Here is a 22,628-nt window from a genome sequence, read left to right as displayed (position 1 = left end):
TTTAAATAAAAAAATCTTCATAATGAATTATTTGTGATAAAGCTGGATAGTCTTTTCACATCTTTTATGGGTATTAAATCTTTTCACACTGATAATGCGATGTGCCAAAATTACAACGAATTATTAGGACTCATTTACTACGTTTTCAAACAGCAGTAGCTGATTTATTCAAGAATCTGGATGTAGAGTCTGGTCTTTGAAAATTTCTATTGGGGGAATGAGACCTTAAATCTTGAGATTATTAGTAGCACTTTACCTAGTCTATAAAAATTACAAAAAAGTACTACTTAAAAAACCACTTTACATAACAACTGTAAAAAAATCTTCATAATGAATTATTTGTGATAAAGCTGGATAGTCTTTTCACTTCTTTTTGGGTATTAAATCTTTTCACGCTAATAATGCCGCCACTGGTCGCTAATCTTTCAAAGTAGCTACTCCATTGTCCTCACGAGGCTAAGGGCACTCAATCGCGATGCACAGACCCGAAAAAACTTCTGCCGGTTTTGAACCCGGGATCTTCAGAGTGTGATACCCACGGAGGCTGCACGTTTCGTCCCGAATCGAAGAGAGAAGGACAGGATAGGAGAAAGCCAGCTATTCCGAGCTCGAACCCTATCTGCTTAAGATTAAGCTTGCTTGGGGGCGGAAATCGAACCTGCGACTCAGCGCTTACAAAGGCAGACGCGTTACCATCCAGGCCCCCGAATCGAAGAGAGAAGGACAGGATAGGAGAAAGCCAGCTATTCCGAGCTCGAACCCTATCTGCTTAAGATTAAGCTTGCTTGGGGCGGAAATCGAACCTGCGACTCAGCGCTTACAAAGGCAGACGCGTTACCATCCAGGCTAACTAAGCTGACTGCAATTTTATTTACATAACAAGTTTATTTCGTTGAAGGTAACTTTATGTGAGTCTTGAACTCGGGATATTATTGGCCTAAAGTTGACATCGGTGTACATAGGTGACATTCCGGAATATTGCTGCTGCGGTTGATAAGAATGCTGGTGGATAACAGGCCTCAGCTTGACTTGTTGGGACTACGTGATTCAAAATGTCTTTCTCTGTACTTGCTTGCTTTCTGAGCTGTTCTAATCGCAACTGATTCTGCCGTTTCCATTTTGTTCTGAAATTTTCGAAGCGGAGGTAAACAGACTTGGGGAATCGTATTGAAATATGAGAACGATTTTCTTGACTTATTGCAATGCTATCTCATTTCATTTTAATAGAAAGTAAAAATCATTTTACAGGCCGACATTTTTTGGATAGCTTGGCCATATTTCCCGATTTGTGTTTTTAAGGGGTTCACTATTTCACTACCGTATTAAGATCGCCACTGGTCGCTAATCTTTCAAAGTAGCTACTCCATTGTCCTCACGAGGCTAAGGGCACTCAATCGCGATGCACAGACCCGAAAAAACTTCTGCCGGTTTTGAACCCGGGATCTTCAGAGTGTGATACCCACGGAGGCTGCACGTTTCGTCCCGTATCGAAAGTTGGGCCAAATTTTAAAACCCTGAAAATGAAGTATTCCCTGAAATGAAGAATTTTATTTGGAAACATAGTTGTCGATGCTGGGAATAGATCTTTTTTAGTACTTGCTCCTAATGGAGGTAGCTCAAAATTTTCAAATTTGTGGGTTAGGCAAGTCTGGCACCAGACCACTCAGTTAGCATCAAAATAGTAAAGAATTCTACCTTGCTTTTAATTATCTACCAAAAGAAGTAGAAAGTTTAGTAGCTCACACCAATCCCATTTATTGGTAGTCAACAAAGCATTGTTCATTTATTCTCCTACGGAGAAGTCTCATGGAATAACCATCTCTTTTAGAAGCCTGCTTCAACAAAATCATGTCCCATTCTTTTGGTACTGCCATTCCCCATGTATTTTTGGCAGGAATATCTTTCTGGTCTTTGAGAAAATTGCCTGAAAATTCTCAATTTGGCTATGCTTGTTTTTCACTTTATTTAATGTCAGGTATTCTTGGGGCTATCACATATGGATCACCCAAATATGGAATTAAACTGCGGAATATTTATTATAAACTATGGAATATAGCCATTGTGATTGGCTTACCTCTGTATACTACACAATTTTACATCTCATCAGGTATTGATCTTGGAATTTCTATTTTACATATGGCACTGCCTGTAACTCACTTTTTTAAACTTATCAAGGTACATATGCAATCCAATTTACTATGTATGGCATCTCTGGCAGTGCTTAGTATATGTACAGGCAACTACTATGGCATATCAACTGTAATGAGCTGTTTCATTGCAGACTATGGTGTTCATAGATTTAATGGAGAGGTTCCACCTAAAGATTTATTTACTTATGCATTCCTACACGACGGTTGAGAGTTAGTGCTCGTGACCACTCGTCCACAGAGGTGGGCTACTTGAGGAGCTTATTATACAAGGTAGGAAGTTCCTTATGCATTATCTTTTGCACAGTTCTTTTCTATGAAAGCTTTACTAGAATCAGTATCTATAAAAAGTTTAGAAAGTGGGAATACATTAAATGTTGTTCAAACAACTTGAGTGAAATGAATCTGATTGTTTTAGGAATTGATATTTTTCTAATATTAGAAAGTAGGAAGGAACCCAAATTTTATCTGTAGTCACAGGTTAAAAAAAATTCTTATGCATTATCTTTTGCACAGTTCTTTTCTATGAAAGCTTTACTAGAATCAGTATCTATAAAAAGTTTAGAAAGTGGGAATACATTGAATGTTGTTCAAACAACTTGAGTGAAATGAATCTGATTGTTTGTTTTAGGAATTGATATTTTTCTAATATTAGAAAGTAGGAAGGAACCCAAATTTTATCTGTAGTCACAGGTTTAAAAAAAAATAGAAGTAACACCAAATATTTTCAAAACTGATGGTTCAGTAACTACCCACTAATCCTTCAGTTATATTATTAGTACATACATACCCTCTAGCATGGTAATTATATAGGTCTTTTGGTTTGTGGCAAATTTTGCACCTGGGTATGTATACTTATAGATGTTAGAATGTTAGATATTATTAGTACATACATACCCTCTAGCATGGTAATTATATAGGTCTTTTGGTTTGTGGCAAATTTTGCACCTGGGTATGGATACTTATAGATGTTAGAATGTTCGATAGTTCAAAATTTATCCATGTATCTCGTATATCAAGTTCAAAATAATATTTAAGTAACTGTTTCAATTTTCTCATATTTTTGGTGCTGAAATGTACAAATTATTTCATTAGTTCCTAGTTGATAGCATCACACCCTGTGAACTGAGAGTTTATATTTTTATCTATAGCCATGACACCATTTAACTACTCAGTCTTTTTTTAATCATATTTCATTTTACTTTTGTATTTGCAGAACTTACTTACCTGCTTGTGCTTCAGCAATTAATGCCTAGTTGATAGCATCACACCCTGTGAACTGAGAGTTTATATTTTTATCTATAGCCATGACACCATTTAACTACTCAGTCTTTTTTTACTCATATTTCATTTTACTTTTGTATTTGCAGAACTTACTTACCTGCTTGTGCTTCAGCATTTAATGAAAAAAAGGGGCACCTAAATTTTTAGTCATTGGTAGATAATCTTAACCATAGATGTGTACACCTTAATGCTTTATAAGTAAAATAGCACTTTATTCAATTCAAAAATTAAAATGACAATATTAAATAGGTAATAAAAAAATAAAAATTAATATTACTCTATATCAAAAAATAATAATTATGCATTATTATTTTAACCACCCAAGATAATATAATATAAATCTATTTTTTATATAAGTATGTAAATTCAGTTTAATAATTTAACTTACTCATCACAGAGTAAACAAGGCAATTACCAATACCAATCACAAAAGGTTTTTATTTTTAGTAAATGAGTAATTTGCTTTATTACTTGCAGATAAAGCATAAATGAACACGTAGGTACCCTGCTTCCAGTGCTTACTCATTCACTATTTATTCCATTTATTTTATAGCTACCTGCCTATCAAAATTATATTGATAAAATTTCAATTTTGCAAAAATCTAGGGACAATGCAAGTACCTAATTTAAGTGTAAAGTAAAGGAGAACCAAATTTATTCATTGTAAAAAAAAACCCAAGACTTAACCTAAGCATTAGTAAAACCATGTGCTTAAGTAAACATACATGGGTATTAGATAAATAATAGTCAACCTCTTCAATGTCCCTTACACAATGCCATGTGTCATTCTAACTAGCTTATATCCTCCATTGAGTTTATTGTGTATCAGGTGACATGAAACACAAGTTTACAACAGTACAACACAGCTGTTACTACTTAATTAAATGCAGGTAGAAGTTAGAATCTAAGTCTAAGCAATGAATTGCCATCACTTGTAAGTATTTACAACTACAAAGATTTAGCAATACAAGCTTACACCTGTGCCAATACTTGGGTTGCAGAGTCCAGTCCATAATAAAAGAGCAAAAATCAAGCCCTAGGGGACTCACCCTGACAGCTTTGCGGGCCACAAAATTGTCTGGCGATGTGCCCCGCGGGCCGCTAGTTGGAAACTCCTGGGATAGAAGATGCCATGCAGTCGCTCCGAAATTAAACGAACCTTATAAGTACGAGTACCTACGTATAACGTATACCTATATCTGTTTAGGATAAAGTTCGCCTAGGGTGGGAATCGAACCCGCGGCGTAGCGCTTATAAGGCAGACACGTCTATACAGAAATACCTACAGAAAGAAAGGTGTTCACCGTGTCATAGCTCGATCTTTTGCATGATACCTACCTACTGGCTACTAGGTATTACCAATATTTTGTACCTTGTTGGTACATAGCTCAATGTGGAATGCAAAATTGAAAAGTTTACAAGACGTGCATCGTGCATGGCTGCATGCTAAAGATTCAAACATGCCTACCGATACCAATACCTAGTACCTAGGTCAGGGGTTTCCAATTAGCGGCCCGCCACACCATTTGTACAAATTTACCTAAATGTAAATAATTAGGAGAATGCTTTTTGAAAAATTTCGCCCGCGGCGCTCAAAATTCGATCGGACTGCATTTCTGAAAAGATGGGGGGACCCTACAATGCTCCCCTATGTACAATTGTATATATGTGGCCCGGAAGTACCTCCCAATGTAGCATGTGGCCCGCATACACATATTTATGGAAGTTGGAAACCCCTGACCTAGGTATACGTATAGAGATATCTATTTGTTTGTATGTACCTCTATTGCCAGAGTATTCTGGTACCTATATATTGAACTTTCTGCTAAGTTCGGTATTAAACTGCACTGGGAGAAAACAAACAGGTTCTCAGCAGTGATTATATTTATCTGACAGCATGGACCACCATGTACCTATCAGGTTCGGTTTCCGTTTTCAGTGGAGAATATCAAAATGAGAATTCTTGAACTGGTATACCACAGTGGATTTATCCATTTATTCATACAAATGAAGGAGTTTTAACAGTAAAGTTCTAACTCACACACTTTTTAATTCTTGGAATTTTTCATAAAAAAATTAAAAGCAAAATTTCACTCCGACGGCCTCTTTAAGATAACCATTGAAAATACCTAAGTGGAGTAAGTGGCCTATGGCAGCAAGTGTGAACGTCTAAAGCGGAATCTCTTTGGAGGAATAAAATACAAAATTTCAAGTCTCTAGCTCTTACCGTTCTCGAGATATTTTGTTTACAGACAGACAGACACACACACGGACCAATGGCTGAAACTTTGGATTTAGGCTCTAGGGACCTCAAAACGTGTTTTGGCACTAAAAATCAAACACACGGACCAATGGCTGAAACTTTGGATTTAGGCTCTAGGGACCTCAAAACGTGTTTTGGCACTAAAAACTGAACATCGAAAATTTGACCCGATTACATTACTTTCCTTCCTATAGGATGTGTTGTCACACACAAAAAGCCCAAACTGAGGCTTAGGTGTAGGGGCTGGTCAGCCCCAAAGGACGGGTTGAGCTTCTACGAATCTTCCTATACTTCCTATAGGATAAAGAAAGTAAAAAGTAGCATAATAAGATACATTCATGAAACGTCTGCCTTGTAAGCGCTGTAGGTCGCGGGTCTATCTGAAATACCTAGCCATAAGGTACTTCAATTTGTGAGTAAGATTAACAACTCTAATGTACAAGCAGTACTAGAAAAATGCTTGGTTCGCTGATTTTCTTCAGTGGTTCAGTGAGCACACTTACACAACTCTCATAATCCAAGTGTTTTTTTAGTATAGAGGTGTCAATTTAGAAGTCTCAATAGTTATTTTAATCTACATAAATATAATCATATTCGTAAAAGAAGTAGCAATCTATAAATACCTACATAATAATTAGGTATATTTTACACTCGTAAAAGAAGTAGCAATCTATACTAACTTAATATAAAGTACCTATCTACCTTTTATGAAGAGGTACCTAAAGGTATCATGATGTTTTTTTTCTTCTGATAATTAAAAAAAGTAAAAAAAAAGGTCATGTTTACAGGATTTGCAATACTTGAAATAAAACCCTGTGACCTAAATTAATACGTGTACAGTTAATAATTTTCTTTAAATTAGGTTAGGTTAGGTCTTTTTGGGGGATAATACCTTTAGAAACAAGGGAAATAATACGTGTACAGTTAATAATTTTCTTTAAATTAGGTTAGGGTAGGTCTTTTTGGGGGATAAGACCTTTAGAAACAAGGGAAATATGAATTATAAAAAAACTATCGAAAACTATCGATAGTTATCGATAGTTTTTTTGAAAAATATCGATAACTATCGATGGCGCCGACTATCGATAGTTCTCCTCCTCTAGTTATAACGCGGTCACTATTTTTTATATCAAATAAAACACACAAGAATTTGGAGAAATAAAAGCAACTAACAATTTTTCATTCTGATAAGTAAAATTGATAAAAACTGAGAAAAAAAAAAGTCAAAAGAACACAAAAACGGTAATGGATCCTTTTAGCTTTGCTTTTTGATTTGTTTTGTAGGTGCGATAGTTATCGATAGTTTTTTTGAAAAATATCGATAACTATCGATGGCGCCGACTATCGATAGTTCTCCTCCTCTACTGTAAATGAGAAATGAGAAGAAATTCAAGAAATGAACTCTTGAGTCTCGGTAACCTGTGAATAGTTGAACCACACACTTCAAATGTAAGTAAATTTTACACTTTCAAAGGTAGGAGATCTACCAAAGAAAACAACAAGGGTAATACTATGATATAAGCCTTTGTAGTATCTCCCCAGAAAATGTTAATGATCCAAATTCGGGTGATAGTCAAATGAATCTATATCACTCTTGACTAGGTTCAACAGTTGATTAGGTAAGTACCAAAATCTCTCTTACCTTTGTAAAACCAGTTGAGAGCAGTTGGTCTGAAACAGCTACTCAATAGCTCGCTTTCTTCAAGATCAGTTATAAATCAAGTAGGTGGTCTGGCAGACGAAAAATTAGGGACAAACACCAACCAAAGTGAAAATGACATAACTAAACTTATCATTATCACTCACTTGGTTAATTTAAGGTGAAATGAAAAACTGCTAACTGTAAACTGTAACTGCTAGAATAAAATTATAAATATCAGTCGCGCTTGGGTGATGTTTCAAAGTCATAGAGCAGGAAAAATGAGGACCAACGGAATTTTCCTTTTTCTTCTACGACTTCTAGATCCCGAGATAAATCGATTTAAAAAATACCGGCAAATCGTAAACTTTGACGTCACGGCATACGCTCCCGTAGGCGATGACGTCATATGAGGTTGACTATTATTTATCTAATACCCATGTATGTTTACTTAAGCACATGGTTTTACTAATGCTTAGGTTAAGTCTTGGGTTTTTTTTACAATGAATAAATTTGGTTCTCCTTTACTTTACACTTAAATTAGGTACTTGCATTGTCCCTAGATTTTTGCAAAATTTAAATTTTATCAATATAATTTTGATAGGCAGGTAGCTATAAAATAAATGGAATAAATAGTGAATGAGTAAGCACTGGAAGCAGGGTACCTACATGTTCATTTATGCTTTTTTATCTGCAAGTACATAATAAAGCAAATTACTCATTTACTAAAAATAAAAACCTTTTGTGATTGGTATTGGTAATTGCCTTGTTTACTCTGTGATGAGTAAGTAAAAGTGGGAGGGAATTTTAATATTGTGTTAACCCTGATAAATGCTTGTCACACATGTTAGTCCCTGACTCCCTGATTAAGTAGGTAAGACACCTTGCTAAACTTTTTGACTTGACTTTGATTCAAACCACCAACCTCCAAATCCACATCTAAAGTTCACTCCACTAACCACTGAGATTGGTTTGAGGAATAAAAGTAGATAGATAAATTTTAGGCAGATTTATGTGTAGCTTTCTAGTTTGTACGAGATACACTTTCTATCTATTTGATCACTCTACCTCAAAATCATATTTATACTCATGTGGCATTACTGGCATTGTTGTACAGGTGTCTTTTTTTTATGGCTTTGAGTGGCAGGGTTCTCCTGGAAGAGCTCTTCCACCCAACCACTTCAATTTTATAATTACATACATTACTTTTATGTCTACTTGACTGTTTAAATTTTTGGTAATTATGCAGAAGTCACGTCCATGGAAAAGAAAGGCTCCTTTTTGTATTTAACCTAACCCTATAATAACACTAATCACTGCTTTAATTGTGAAAACTCCTTCTTGCATTTAACCTAACCCTATAATAACCAGGGTCACTGCTTGTTTGTGCCAGTTCCTTTGGTAGCAATATTCTATGGACGTGACTTCTGCACAAGTACCAAATTTTCAAACAATCTCTTGTAAAAAAAAAAAACAAAGATGTATACAAATCTATGAAAAAAAAAAAAAATATATATATTTTGTAAAAAAAAATAATAAAATAATAATAAAAAAATGTTGAAATAAAACCCTGTGACCTAAATTAATACGTGTACAGTTAATAATTTTCTTTAAATTAGATTAGGATAGGTCTTTTTGGGGGATAAGACCTTTAGAAACAAGGGAAATATGTAATGAAAAAAACTATCGAAAACTATCGATAGTTATCGATAGTTTTTTTGAAAAATATCGATAACTATCGATGGCGCCGACTATCGATAGTTCTCCTCCTCTACTGTAAATGAGAAATGAGAAGAAATTCAAGAAATGAACTCTTGAGTCTCGGTAACCTGTGAATAGTTGAATACTCAATAGTTCCAGAGCGAGAGAATGCCAAGACCCGAGAGAAGAGAATACTGTGAATAAACCGAATGAATGACTTCTGTACCAATCTAAACTAGGTAGGTTTAGGTACAATGGTGCATAATTATATACCTAGCTAATGCAGGTACTAAAGCCTAATAAGCTCTGCGTTTTTCAAAATTTGCTGTTTTACCCTGTCCCTTCGAAGCATCTCGTTAAAACTTTCCCGGGAGCCTGAACCTACCTAGGTTACGAAGCAATGGGTATCTGAAAAATAATGTAATAAATCGGTAGGTACCTACTGTCATGCTTCGACTTTCCGTGAGGCCAAAAAAATTGAAAGTCATACCCCTTCATCTGCCGCGCTGGGTAGTCATGCCATCCTGTGTTTTTAGGTACCTACCTACAACTGCGAATTCAATGAGTGGAATGACCTCTTAAAAATATTTTTTTATAATGTATATACCTAGGGCACCTAGGCTTACCTTTCTGAAGCACTCATCGTATCTACAATTGATTTGCCACTAGATTTACTCCGATATCCCAAACTGGAACCCAAGTATTGGCACAGGTGTAAGCTTGTATTGCTAAATCTTTGTAGTTGTAAATACTTACAAGTGATGGCAATTCATTGCTTAGATTCTAACTTCTACCTGCACCTAATTAAGTAGTAACAGCTGTGTTGTACTGTTGTAAACTTGTGTCATAATGTATAAATCTAGGTACCTACCTATTTGGGTTCTTTCTCCTTACTGCGCGGCCACAACGCAACGGCGATATAGACTACATTGACTCTCGCCGAGACCATCGACCATCGCAGAAAAAATACTCAGCTCAATTTCTTGATTTTCTGCGAGGATCGATACTACCTATCATTAGCATGGTTTTTTAAATTTTCTCTTAGATCGGTACTAGGCGAGGGTCGATTTACGGTTCTCCGTTGTGGACGCCTGCTTACACTTACCTTCACTGTACCTTTGAAGCAAGCCAGGATATCATTTTGCTGTTTTAAAAATATTTTTGGGAGACGTGGAGTCTAACAGAGCCGAATTCAAATACAACTTTGCGTGTCATCATCACCATTATAAAAATATTTTTGGGGGACGTGGAGTCTAACAGAGCCGAATTCAAATACAACTTTGCGTGTCATCATCACCATTACAAATTTAAAAAAAGGCCATAAAAAATTTCCGAGTTCCTTTGGGTGTAAAAAAAAAGCGATTTTGAATAAAGTAATTTCTTCTGGACGAACCTTTAAGGACTCTAGCATGTACTCCCAGCATCGGAGCTGCTCCTCTGACAAGTGAGTAGCCGCCGATCTGAAATATAATAATAGTGCTTAACCTTATTTATACTGCTCGCATAGGACTGAAAAGTCCCTTTACTCCAGCAGTAGGCTACTACTATTACTGTGGTCAAATTCTTGAATTATATTGAGGATAAAATTCCATACCTCGGCTGGGATTGAACCCACATCCCCCTGTTTACCAGGCGAGCGCCTTGACCACTACACCACCGAGGCAGGTAATGTGCAGAGTTGATAGAATATAATATTGGGCTTGGACTACAAAGGGATTTTTTTTTTTTCATACGTATTTGATGAAAATCATTATTGCAAGCCTAGTTAGCTTGGTGGGTAGTGCGTCTGCCTTGATGTACCTAGGGCACCTAGGCTTACCTTTCTGAAGCACTCATCGTATCTACAATTGATTTGCCACTAGATTTACTCCGATATCCCAAACTGCTGCGTCTGTCGCCAAAGTTATACTTGTCCATCTGAAACAAGAGGTGATTATCGAATTAGTGAAGGAATTAAAGCAAGAAGATATCTGTTCATAACTACTTATTCTTTAAAAAAGCGAAGTTAGCACGTTCGGTCACAAAATTTATGGAACCTGGGACTCCCGCGTACAAGGCAAGTGCTCACTACAGTAAAAAAAAAAAAAAATTGTGCCTCGGTACTTCAAGGCACATTCTTTTACATTCACGCCTATCCAAGAACGGAAAAATCTGGTTAGAAAATTTCTGCCCTGGCGGGGATTCGAACCCAACACCTCCGGGTCGAGAGTCAGTGCTCGTGACCACTCGTCCACAGAGGTGGGCTACTTGAGTAGCTTATTATACAAGGTAGGAAGTTTTCTTTTACATTCACGCCTATCCAAGAACGGAAAAATCTGGTTAGAAAATTTCTGCCCTGGCGGGGATTCGAACCCAACACCTCCGGGTTGAGAGTTAGTGCTCGTGACCACTCGTCCACAGAGGTGGGCTACTTGAGGAGCTTATTATACAAGGTAGGAAGTTTAAACACCTTGAGGGGGAGGGCAGAATGTAGGTAGGTACCTTGTTATAGATGGTATCTGTCATGACAGCAGTGTGCCCACTGCTAGCTTGATCACTCTGACCACTGGGTGAGGATCTGTCATACTCTATGGTCCATGGGCACTCGGGATCCTGAAAAACAATATAAAGAAACCACTTGAAAAATTAAATAGCTATTAATAAAATGTAATTTCATCGATTGTATCTTCGCCGTTTTTATTTCTTGTAACAATGAAACAACTGCTACATTAGTCTCGTGTGGTCTGTTCTGTAGTATGCCCAGTTCTTTTTAGTTCTATCACAGTAAGTTAACAAGGGTCCCTCGAGCTGTAAAGAAGGTTAGGGATATCCTTTTATCAAGGAGGCAACTCTGTGGCAGCAGCCACCTTCCTGGACCTGGAAGATGAGTGACTGAATGTTGTCAATGATGTTAACTTAACAATTGCCAGTCCCTCGAGCTGTAAAGAAGGTTAGGGATATCCTTTTATCAAGGAGGCAACTCTGTGGCAGCAGCCACCTTCCTGGACCTGGAAGATTGGAAGATGAGTGACTGAACGTTGTCAATGAAGTAACAATAACAATTGCCAGCCTAGTTAGCTTGATTGGTAGCGCGTCTGCGTTGTAAGCGCTAGGCAGCGGGTTTAATTCCCGCCCGGGGCGGATTGTATCCTGAACGAATAATGTTCGTTCTCGGAACTGGCTGGCTTTCTCCTATCCTGTCTTCCTTCTCTCTTCGATTTCGGAACGATAAGATCTTAGCAGTTACGTACAGTTCCTTCTATCTTCTTCTTCTTCTTTTACTACTTCTGTTCCCACTTAAGTGGGGTCGACATTTTGAATCAACCTCTTAAATGCCTCTCGGTTTTGGGCGTGGCTGACTTCTAACTTCTTCTCCTTCAAATCCTGTATCACTTTGTCCATATATTTCATTTTCAGTCTTCCCCTGTCTCTCTTACCTCGAACTTCCATCAAACCTCTATTTTTCAATCACCAACTCACCTGAACTCCGAGCTTCCTCATGGAAGACAATTTCGCGTCTCGGGTTCGAGAGTCGAACTCCGATCCCTGGAACCGTAGCACGAGTACACTCAGATTGTCTTCACTGCCGTAGCTCTGGGCAAGATCTTGTATCCTCTTGGCCGCTAGGACGGGTTCGCTCACACTTCTCACTTCAGCCACAGCTTCCTCACCGCTTAGCACATCCCAAACACTGGAATAAGAAAAATAATAAAATACTAGTAGTTCCTCTGGCCCACTTCTGTGGCCGAGTGGTCAAGAGCACTGACTCTCATCCCGGAGGACTCCAAGTTGAATGTCAATTACGGTTGATTCAATCACCAACTCACCTGAACTCCGAGCTTCCTCATGGAAGACAATTTCGCGTCTCGGGTTCGAGAGTCGAACTCCGATCCCTGGAACCGTAGCACGAGTACACTCAGATTGTCTTCACTGCCGTAGCTCTGGGCAAGATCTTGTATCCTCTTGGCCGCTAGGACGGGTTCGCTCACACTTCTCACTTCAGCCACAGCTTCCTCACCGCTTAGCACATCCCAAACACTGGAATAAGAAAAATAATAAAATACTAGTAGTTCCTCTGGCCCACTTCTGTGGCCGAGTGGTCAAGAGCACTGACTCTCACCCCGGAGGTGCTGAAGTCGAATCCCGGCCAGGGTGGAAATTTTCTGACCGATCTTTTCCGTTCCTGGATAGGCATGGATCTCAAAGAATCTCAAAGGATAGGCATGGATCTACAGTCTTCTTTTTTTTAAGTTTCCTCTATCCAACCTCTTAAAAAAATGACCATAATAATAGGAAGAAGAAGAGGCACAACCGTGGGGTAAACAACTGTCAAATGTGTGGCGATAGCTCCTGTTTGGTGTGTAAAGTCTTATATGACAATTAAGAATCCCTAACAGCGCCCCACGATCCGTTTTCTCCGTCAAGAGATTTCATTAATGTCAAAGACAACATGGCCCTCATGACGGCTGACTCCAAGTTGAATGTCAATTACGGTTGTTCAGAATTTCCAACCCACCTATCCTTTGGAACATTGATTGTTCCCGGATAGATGGGTAGTGTGTACCGTTCTTGTATGAATGTGAAAATAAAGGCCATACCAAACACTGGAATAAGAAAAATAATAAAATACTAGTAGTTCCTCTGGCCCACTTCTGTGGCCGAGTGGTCAAGAGCACTGACTCTCACCCCGGAGGTGCTGAAGTCGAATCCCGGCCAGGGTGGAAATTTTCTGACCGATCTTTTCCGTTCCTGGATAGGCATGGATCTCAAAGAATCTCAAAGGATAGGCATGGATCTACAGTCTTCTTTTTTTTAAGTTTCCTCTATCCAACCTCTTAAAAAAATGACCATAATAATAGGAAGAAGAAGAGGCACAACCGTGGGGTAAACAACTGTCAAATGTGTGGCGATAGCTCCTGTTTGGTGTGTAAAGTCTTATATGACAATTAAGAATCCCTAACAGCGCCCCACGATCCGTTTTCTCCGTCAAGAGATTTCATTAATGTCAAAGACAACATGGCCCTCATGACGGCTGACTCCAAGTTGAATGTCAATTACGGTTGTGTTTCCAAGTAAAATGACATATGTAGGTATTCTGTTTGCACTCATTTGGTAAAAAGTACCCCAGCATGAGGGATTCGAACCCTGGGCCTTGGCCAAGAGTACATCAACCTCGAGTATTGCACTTGGAAACCTGCCTATCTTGCTATAGGTCGGTATTGGGAATTGAAACGTTTCTGCTCTCCTGCACAAAGTTATTACAAGTTTAATGCCCCCTAGTACTTACAGTACGTACGAGTATCTCTGTAAACTTACTCTATCTTTCACTCTGTCCCCCAGTATCTTCTGCATTCATCTTGTAGTTCGTAACCAGTTGCATGACTAACATTCCATGTCTCGATGTAAACGTGTTTCACTTTTCTTTTTCTTTTCCGTTTTTCTTCCCATTTTTTTCCTGAATTATCTACCTAAACAAATAAATATAAATAATTATCTGTCTGTCTCTCTTTCCTCGTCTTACTTACACCATCTCTCTGTCTCTATCTATCTTTCTCCCTACTCCCTCCCTCCTTTCTTCCTTGTTCCTTACTCTCCATCAATCTCTCCAAGTCTCCACATCCTTCCCTCTGTCTCCCTCTTCCTTATACCTCAGGAATCCGGAAATTTCCTATAAACCTAATAAATACCTATACAGTTCTATCACATCAACATCCTTGACTTTTGCCTAGTTTAATCACGTGTATGTTGAAATGGTTGAACCTACATAGTTGTTCCTGAAAATCTAGGGACAATGCAAGTACCTAATTTAAGTGTAAAGTAAAGGAGAACCAAATTTATTCATTGTAAAAAAAACCCAAGACTTAACCTAAGCATTAGTAAAACCATGTGCTTAAGTAAACATACATGGGTATTAGATAAATAATAGTCAACCTCTTCAATGTCCCTTACACAATGCCATGTGTCATTCTAACTAGCTTATATCCTCCATTGAGTTTATTGTGTATCAGGTGACATGAAACACAAGTTTACAACAGTACAACACAGCTGTTACTACTTAATTAAATGCAGGTAGAAGTTAGAATCTAAGTCTAAGCAATGAATTGCCATCACTTGTAAGTATTTACAACTACAAAGATTTAGCAATACAAGCTTACACCTGTGCCAATACTTGGGTTATACATATGCTGTTGTAATTATAAGCTACAATTGTTCCTTAATTTCACTCATCTGAAGCTTGTAACTATACAACACCATAAGTACCTTTCTGAAATTGACCCCTGATAAATTCTGGTGCTCCTAAATACCCTATTTAACCATAGAGTTTTGTCTATCTCGTTTTTAATAATTAAGAAAAAAGTAATATGTCTACACTTAAAGATATTAATTTATGTAAAATATCAAGTCTTATACCTACCTACACAGCCTCTCTTGGAAGCTTCCTCATTATTATACTTGCCACTCACACCCAGACGGTCTAAGGGTGAGTGGTGGGCATTAGGTACCTACCTATAGGTCATTGATACGATAATCTCCACCTTTCTGAAAAGACGTGAAAAATACATTAAAAATCGAGATATAAAATGAAACCAAAATGTGTAAAATGAAACCATTTCCAATGGAATGAAAATTAATCACCGAGTGCCACTCTCGTTCCAAATTGCTCGAGGTTGTCGACTTTTTACTTTTTCGAAATAGATTTATCTTATCGACTTATCGTATCATGATAGTGTGTAGCTGTAGATTTCTATGTGAATCTCATTTTATGAGCCAGGCTCATAATTATATACTAAGTGGGGAATAGGGAGTGTATCTAATTAGAGGCAGAGAAACTTGAGATTTCAAAGTTCAAACTGTCCAAACTCCCAAGTAGGTCTGAACAGCATGGACGAGAGTGTTTGATTTCATCACCCAGCATGAAAAGATGTACTCTACTAGCTTACATGTACTTATTACAGATTATAATGGTAGGTATGTACTTATTCCCCCCCCCAAAATCGAATCCGAGCCTGGGGAAAAAAAGATAGGTAGGTAAGAGAGTGAAAAACCATTAGATAGGTTTCTACTTTCTACGGAAAGCAATAGCTACGAGAGAGACAAATTAGTTTCAGAAGGAAGGAGAGACGCAAAGAGGAGAAAATTAGATTGTCCAGGGTGAAGACCTAATGGACGAAGGAAACAAACTGAGAGAGATTTTTATTTTTCTCACCTTTTCCTTTGCTAAGTGAAAATGATCACTGATGGCATTAGAGGTTTTTAACTTCCTCTTAAGTACGTGAGAAAACAGGGATAGCATTCTTGATATTTATGTAGTTTTATACCGACCGATTGTGTTTTGAGTGAGTAGGACTGTAGATATACTGATGGGCAATATTTCCTCTGCTATAAAGATAGCACAAAATTAAAATCAGGATGTTTTTTTTTACATATTCAATTGAATGAGCTTTATTTACAATACAAAATAAAAGCTAAGGCCTAACTTTTTGGCCTTTGTTTCCAAGTAAAATGACATATGTAGGTATTCTGTTTGCACTCATTTGGTAAAAAGTACCCCAGCATGAGGGATTCGAACCCTGGGCCCTGGCCAAGAGTACATCAACCTCGAGTATTGCACTTGGAAACCTGCCTATCTTGCTATAGGTTGGTATTGGGAATTGAAACGTACGTTTCTGCTCTCCTGCACAAAGTTATTCTAAGTTTAATGCCCCCTAGAATAATAATATTCATAACTTTAATAAGGTATGCCAAAAGGCAATATTTTTTATTTGGTTTAGCGAATGATTGGCATCAAAAGATTGGTTAAGTCACGATGAAAACAATATTATACATACCTATTTAGTATTTAAATAATAATATTCATAACTTTAATAAGGTATGCCAAAAGGCAATATTTTTTATTTGGTTTAGCGAATGATTGGCATCAAAAGATTGGTCAAGTCATGATGAAAACAATATTATACATACCTATTTAGTATTTACCTATTATAATAATTATGCTATGTAGGTGGGTATATTGTTGATTTTTAGCCCGTCCTTTATAAAAAAAGGTATAAGGGACGGGCTATTGTATTCGCTTCGGTGTCGTCCGTCTGTCTGTCCCCATAGAAAGACTTATCCAAACCTGGTGTATGTACTTATTCCCCCCCCCCCCCAAAATCGAATCCGGGCCTGGGGAAAAAAAGATAGGTAGGTAAGAGAGTGAAAAACCATTAGATAGGTTTCTACTTTCTACGGAAAGCAATAGCTACGAGAGAGACAAATTAGTTTCAGAAGGAAGGAGAGACGCAAAGAGGAGAAAATTAGATTGTCCAGGGTGAAGACCTAATGGACGAAGGAAACAAACTGAGAGAGATTTTTATTTTTCTCACCTTTTCCTTTGCTAAGTGAAAATGATCACTGATGGCATTAGAGGTTTTTAACTTCCTCTTAAGTACGTGAGAAAACAGGGATAGCATTCTTGATATTTATGTAGTTTTATACCGACCGATTGTGTTTTGAGTGAGTAGGACTGTAGATATACTGATGGGCAATATTTCCTCTGCTATAAAGATAGCACAAAATTAAAATCAGGATGTTTGGAAGTTTCTTCCCCAAGTCTTCAAAGCTGAAGTAGTTTGAAGATTTCGACAAAGCTCTTGTCTCTTCATTCTCAGATTTTACATGCTTATCAATAGATACTTGAGAAAACCCCCGAGATAAGAGAAAATGCTTTTATTCGAGCAAGAGCTGTAGTTCGTAATGAGAGTTAACGTCCTACTTAATCCATCATAATTTTCCGAGATTTTTCAATACAATCACCAAAATTTTCGGCACTTAGTCAGAAGCTACGACAGTGGAATATACGGGATATCGCATCATGCCCATATTATTCAGTGTAATAGGGAGTCTTACGATTCACGATGATTTTATTTGAATTTTGATGGAATTTTGTTTTGCACGGAATTACTCGTGGAGTATTGAGAAAAAGGTTCATTAGGCCATGAACAAGTGGATGAGGACTGAGGAGCCAAAGCAATTATGCTAGGTATATATGGTCTTTGAATATTAGATAAGAGCTAGATTCGTATATCCGAAACAAAATTTTATCCAACATCAGGGTTCTACCTAAATAATCAAAATTTGAAAGCTTTAAAAAGGATATTTTAAATTTGTACGAACTCAACCTTGGAAAGAAAGACTATAACCACCGGAATCAGAAATTTTAAAGCCAACCTGGCCTCCGGAATTTCAAAGTAGTACTAACTTGGCCACTGGCCTCGGAAGCAATGCCTTCTCGACCTATGCTCACGGCTCGGCCGTATCGGCAGGCAGGAAATTTTAAGTACAACTTGTTTCTAACTTAGTACTTTACAATATGTATCCGGTATGTAATAAGTAATAACCTAAGGAAAATAGTATTTACAAAGGATGTCAAAATTAAATAAATTCATCAATAGTAATATGTATCCGGGCTTTCTTTGTCAAATTTCTATTGTAGGATTCGTACCTTTTATTGGTAAATAAATCTGTTTCAAAGAAATTCCTTTCACAAAGTATTTAACCTAGGTATTTCCAATGTTATAACCTTTACTGCCCGTAATTATATCAGTTTATCTAGAATTCTTTTTAGGCGAATATGGCAAAAAATAAAATACATCTCTGTCAAAATAAATGATAGGAAACCAGATACTGTGATATTAGACCTCCGCACTGTCTTGGTCGTCTTCGAGGTCGATTTTGTAATCTTCGTCCACAGACGAGGTTTCTTCCTCTGCAAAATAAGTAAGTCGTCTCTTTACCTTTCAGACTGTTGGGTTTAGAACTTTAGACTTCAGTTTTGACTGATAGACGCTTTACTCTGTTGGGGTAAGGAAAACAGTCTTATTTGAGCAGGATAAACTAGCTATATTCTATTCACTTATAGGTTATCTCTGTGATCTCTTTCCAAAAGTTATTCGCAATATATAGAAGAAAAACCTTTAAAATCATTGAATAACTATTTCCTATAATGGTCATACACAAAAAGTCCAAACTGAGGCTTAGGTGTAGGGCCAGACAGCCCTAAAGGATGGGTTAAGCTTATACGAATCCTATAATGGTTGCCGTGACGTCAAAATATCCTTATAAAACGATAAAGGACTAAGAAAGAGAAAAAGGGGGTAAAAGTTCATAGTTTTTTTAGGGGAAATAAAACAAAACCTAAATTCAATGGTGAAACGTAAAACTATTATTTGGGTAAATTGCCATTACCCCAAATCGGTGGATTTTTAAAGAGAGTTCAAAGTGCTATATTATTGAATTTCCCTGATGCTCTAAATCATGTTTTCAAATCCACGGGAAAAATAGAAAATCAGAAGCGATAATCAGAAATCAAAGAAAAGCCCTCCAGTCTTTACAGGGTGGTGTATTATCACGTTTTGAAATAAAAAAAAAAGGGTCACTAAAAAATAGGGGTTTGGAAATGGTAAAAAATAGGACTACTTAGGGCATGATTTTACAGTAACTAATGACCGTTTTAAATATTTTTTTTTCTAAGAAAGTACGAGTTTTTTTTTTTTTTTTTCCCCCTAGTTAAGCAAGGTCTTTTTACTGAATTGTTAGTTGTATGTATTTTTCTTTAACCCATCAAATATACGAGACCTTGTTTAGACTGCTGGGGTTGTTATTGTTGTTAGACCCTCCGCACTGTCTTGGTCGTCTTCGAGGTCGATTTTGTAATCTTCGTCCACAGACGAGGTTTCTTCCTCTGCAAAATAAGTAAGTCGGCTCTTTACCTTTTAGACTGTTTGGTTTAGAACTTTAGACTTCAGTTTTGACTGATAGACGCTTTACTCTGTTGGGGTAAGGAAAACAGTCTTATTTGAACAGGATAAACTAGGTATATTCTATTCACTTATAGGTTATCTCTGTGATCTCTTTCCAAAAGTTATTCGTAATTTTATAGAAGAAAAACCTTTGAAATCATTGAATAACTATTTCCTATAATGGTCATACATCATAAGGCCAAACTGAGGATTAGGTGTAGGGGCTGGACAGCCCTAAAGGATGGGTTAAGCTTATACGAATCCTATAATGGTTGCCGTGACGTCAAAATATCCTTATAAAACGATAAAGGACTAAGAAAGAGAAAAAGGGGGTAAAAGTTCATAGTTTTTTTAGGGGAAATAAAACAAAACCTAAATTCAATGGTGAAACGTAAAACTATTATTTGGGTAAATTGCCATTACCCCAAATCGGTGGATTTTTAAAGAGAGTTCAAAGTGCTATATTATTGAATTTCCCTGATGCTCTAAATCATGTTTTCAAATCCACGGGAAAAATAGAAAATCAGAAGCGATAATCAGAAATCAAAGAAAAGCCCTCCAGTCTTTACAGGGTGGTGTATTATCACGTTTTGAAATAAAAAAAAAAGGGTCACTAAAAAATAGGGGTTTGGAAATGGTAAAAAATAGGACTACTTAGGGCATGATTTTACAGTAACTAATGGCCATTTTAAATAAGGCATAATTTTTTTTCTAAGAAAGTACGAGTTTTTTTTTTCCTAGTTAAGCAAGGTCTTTTTACTGAATTGTTAGTTGTATGTATTTTTCTTTAACCCATCGAATATACGAGACCTTGTTTAGACTGCTGGGGTAAAGGGACTTTCCAGTCCTATTCGGGCAGGATAAACAAGGTATATTCTATTCTATCCTATGATACCTACATCATGGAATCATGGAAGTCCATAAAACAGGAATTTCAAAGTGAAGTTTTAACGTCCTTTTCACACGTCTACCAAATTATTGTCCTTTCCCATTTAGCGCTTGATTTGTCATTTGACATTACGCAGTAATATTTGATTTACAGGTCACATGCAAAGAAAAAAAAATCAAAGGCTTTTATTGTCTATTAAAAAATCAAGGTACATAATTTGATTAGTCTCATTATCTAAATGAGAATAAAACATTACTTAATTAAATGAACTCCTTATTTTTAAAAATAGGCCCTAATTAAGTTAGTTATTAATTACTGTGAAATCTGTGAATACGGGGTAACGCGAATTATTGATTTTATCTTCTTGTTTTATTTAGTTTATCTGTTTATCTGAATAGTTTATATTTGTAGAATTTTAACCAAAGAACTCCTTATTTTCGTCGTGATGCTTTGTTATTTGTTAGATAGTTTTACGGAGGAATACTTTTGCAGAAATTTGACGATCATATTTTTTTTCAAGACTTCAATCTAGGTTGTTAATATTTTTGAAATGTTTTTTAGGTGACCAATATTTGTTGGTTTGTTTTTTATTTGTTGAAAATTTACACGCACTATTCATCTTTTTAATTTATGATTAATGACTTATCTGTTGCCCGACACATTTATAACACTTTGACCATATTTGTGATTAATATTAATTTTCTTTAAAGAATTACTGAATGACCTTGCCATTCAATGTTATTACTGAAGGACAAGCATAACGACCGTGAAATTTATTTGTTGAAAATTTACACGCACTATTCATCTTTTTAATTTATGATTAATGACTTATCTGTTGCCCGACACATTTATAACACTTTAACCATATTTGTGATTAATATTCATTTTCTTTAGAGAATTACTGAATGACCTTGTCATTCCCTTTTATTACTAAAGGACAAGCATAACGACCGTGAAGGATAAAAAGCACAGCGTATGAATTTCTTTGAGTAAATTTCTAGCGGAAATGTCAAAGGAAGGAAGTTTCTGTGCTGCTATTTCTCACGGATTCTGCAACCTACATATTATTTGAGTATTAATATGAATTTAACATTAAATTTTGTTAGCAGGGGTTTTACACATTATCTTAGTTCCTATCTAACGCACACGTTTAAAAACTTTTTTTGTTTTACCTAGTAACTCTTTATTACATTTAAGTTGTTTTGTACTATTTGAGTATTAATATGAATTTAACATTAAATTTTGTTAGCAGGGGTTTTACACATTATCTTAGTTCCTATCTAACGCACACGTTTATAAACTTTTTTTGTTTTACCTAGTAACTCTTTATTACATTTAAGTTGTTTTGTACAACACTATAAAAAAAAATCTGTTTATGACTTGCCGGTGCTAACCAACATAAAATTGTTAAATCATTTATCGTACTATAAATACGTAAGTAAAATTGTTATTGTGATCATAGTTAGGGATTCATGAATGTTAAGTTTTAGAGAGTATAATTTAGGGATAAAATGGACGTAAAACTATTATTTTCTTGTTTTTCTTCACACTATTGTAGTGGCCATGTATCTTGATCTTCATTTACGGTATTCCTTTCCTGTATACGTCAAGCTAACGACTGCCATTCCTTTGTTTTGTGATACAATCAAAATATAATAATATTCAGAAACATACTACCGTCTTCTTATTGCCATACCTATATTTAAGTTATTTATTTTTGGGGACACTTTTATTCATACCATCTAATAAACAAGTATTAGCCTGATACGAAATATTGAGATAAAAAGGAGAAGTTCAAATAAAATCTGTACTTACCTAAAAAAAAATCATCGAAAAAAACCTCTGTTGATGTTGAAAAAATCTGCTAAAGATGGGTCGGAAAAGAAAGACATTTCAAAAGTATTAAACAATATGACTGTATAATTGGAAATAAAACAAAGATATG

The 22,628-nt window shown here is 36.4% G+C and overlaps 1 protein-coding gene and 1 long non-coding RNA gene across 2 annotated transcripts; both read right to left on the bottom strand.

Annotated features, from left to right (window-relative positions):
* Positions 1-9,132: 9,132 nt before the first annotated feature.
* Positions 9,133-14,365, bottom strand: LOC103512725 (protein phosphatase PHLPP-like protein). The gene is made up of 8 exons (XM_026826120.1): positions 14,301-14,365; positions 12,833-13,051; positions 12,494-12,704; positions 11,516-11,626; positions 10,854-10,951; positions 10,428-10,494; positions 10,140-10,178; positions 9,133-9,162 (listed from the first exon to the last, which is right to left on the bottom strand). The coding sequence occupies exons 1-8, from the start codon at positions 14,363-14,365 to the stop codon at positions 9,133-9,135; spliced, it is 840 nt and encodes a 279-aa protein (XP_026681921.1).
* Positions 14,366-21,455: 7,090 nt separating this feature from the next.
* Positions 21,456-22,350, bottom strand: LOC113468869. Its single transcript, XR_003392464.1, has 2 exons — positions 21,985-22,350; positions 21,456-21,840 (listed from the first exon to the last, which is right to left on the bottom strand). It is a non-coding gene; the product is annotated as an uncharacterized LOC113468869 (long non-coding RNA).
* Between the last annotated feature and the right edge of the window lie 278 nt (positions 22,351-22,628).

This window comes from Diaphorina citri, unplaced genomic scaffold, assembly GCF_000475195.1.
Source record: "Diaphorina citri unplaced genomic scaffold, Diaci psyllid genome assembly version 1.1 scaffold877, whole genome shotgun sequence".
NCBI classification, from domain to species: Eukaryota; Metazoa; Arthropoda; class Insecta; order Hemiptera; family Psyllidae; genus Diaphorina; species Diaphorina citri.
This window is presented reverse-complemented; position numbering and strand designations above follow the sequence as displayed.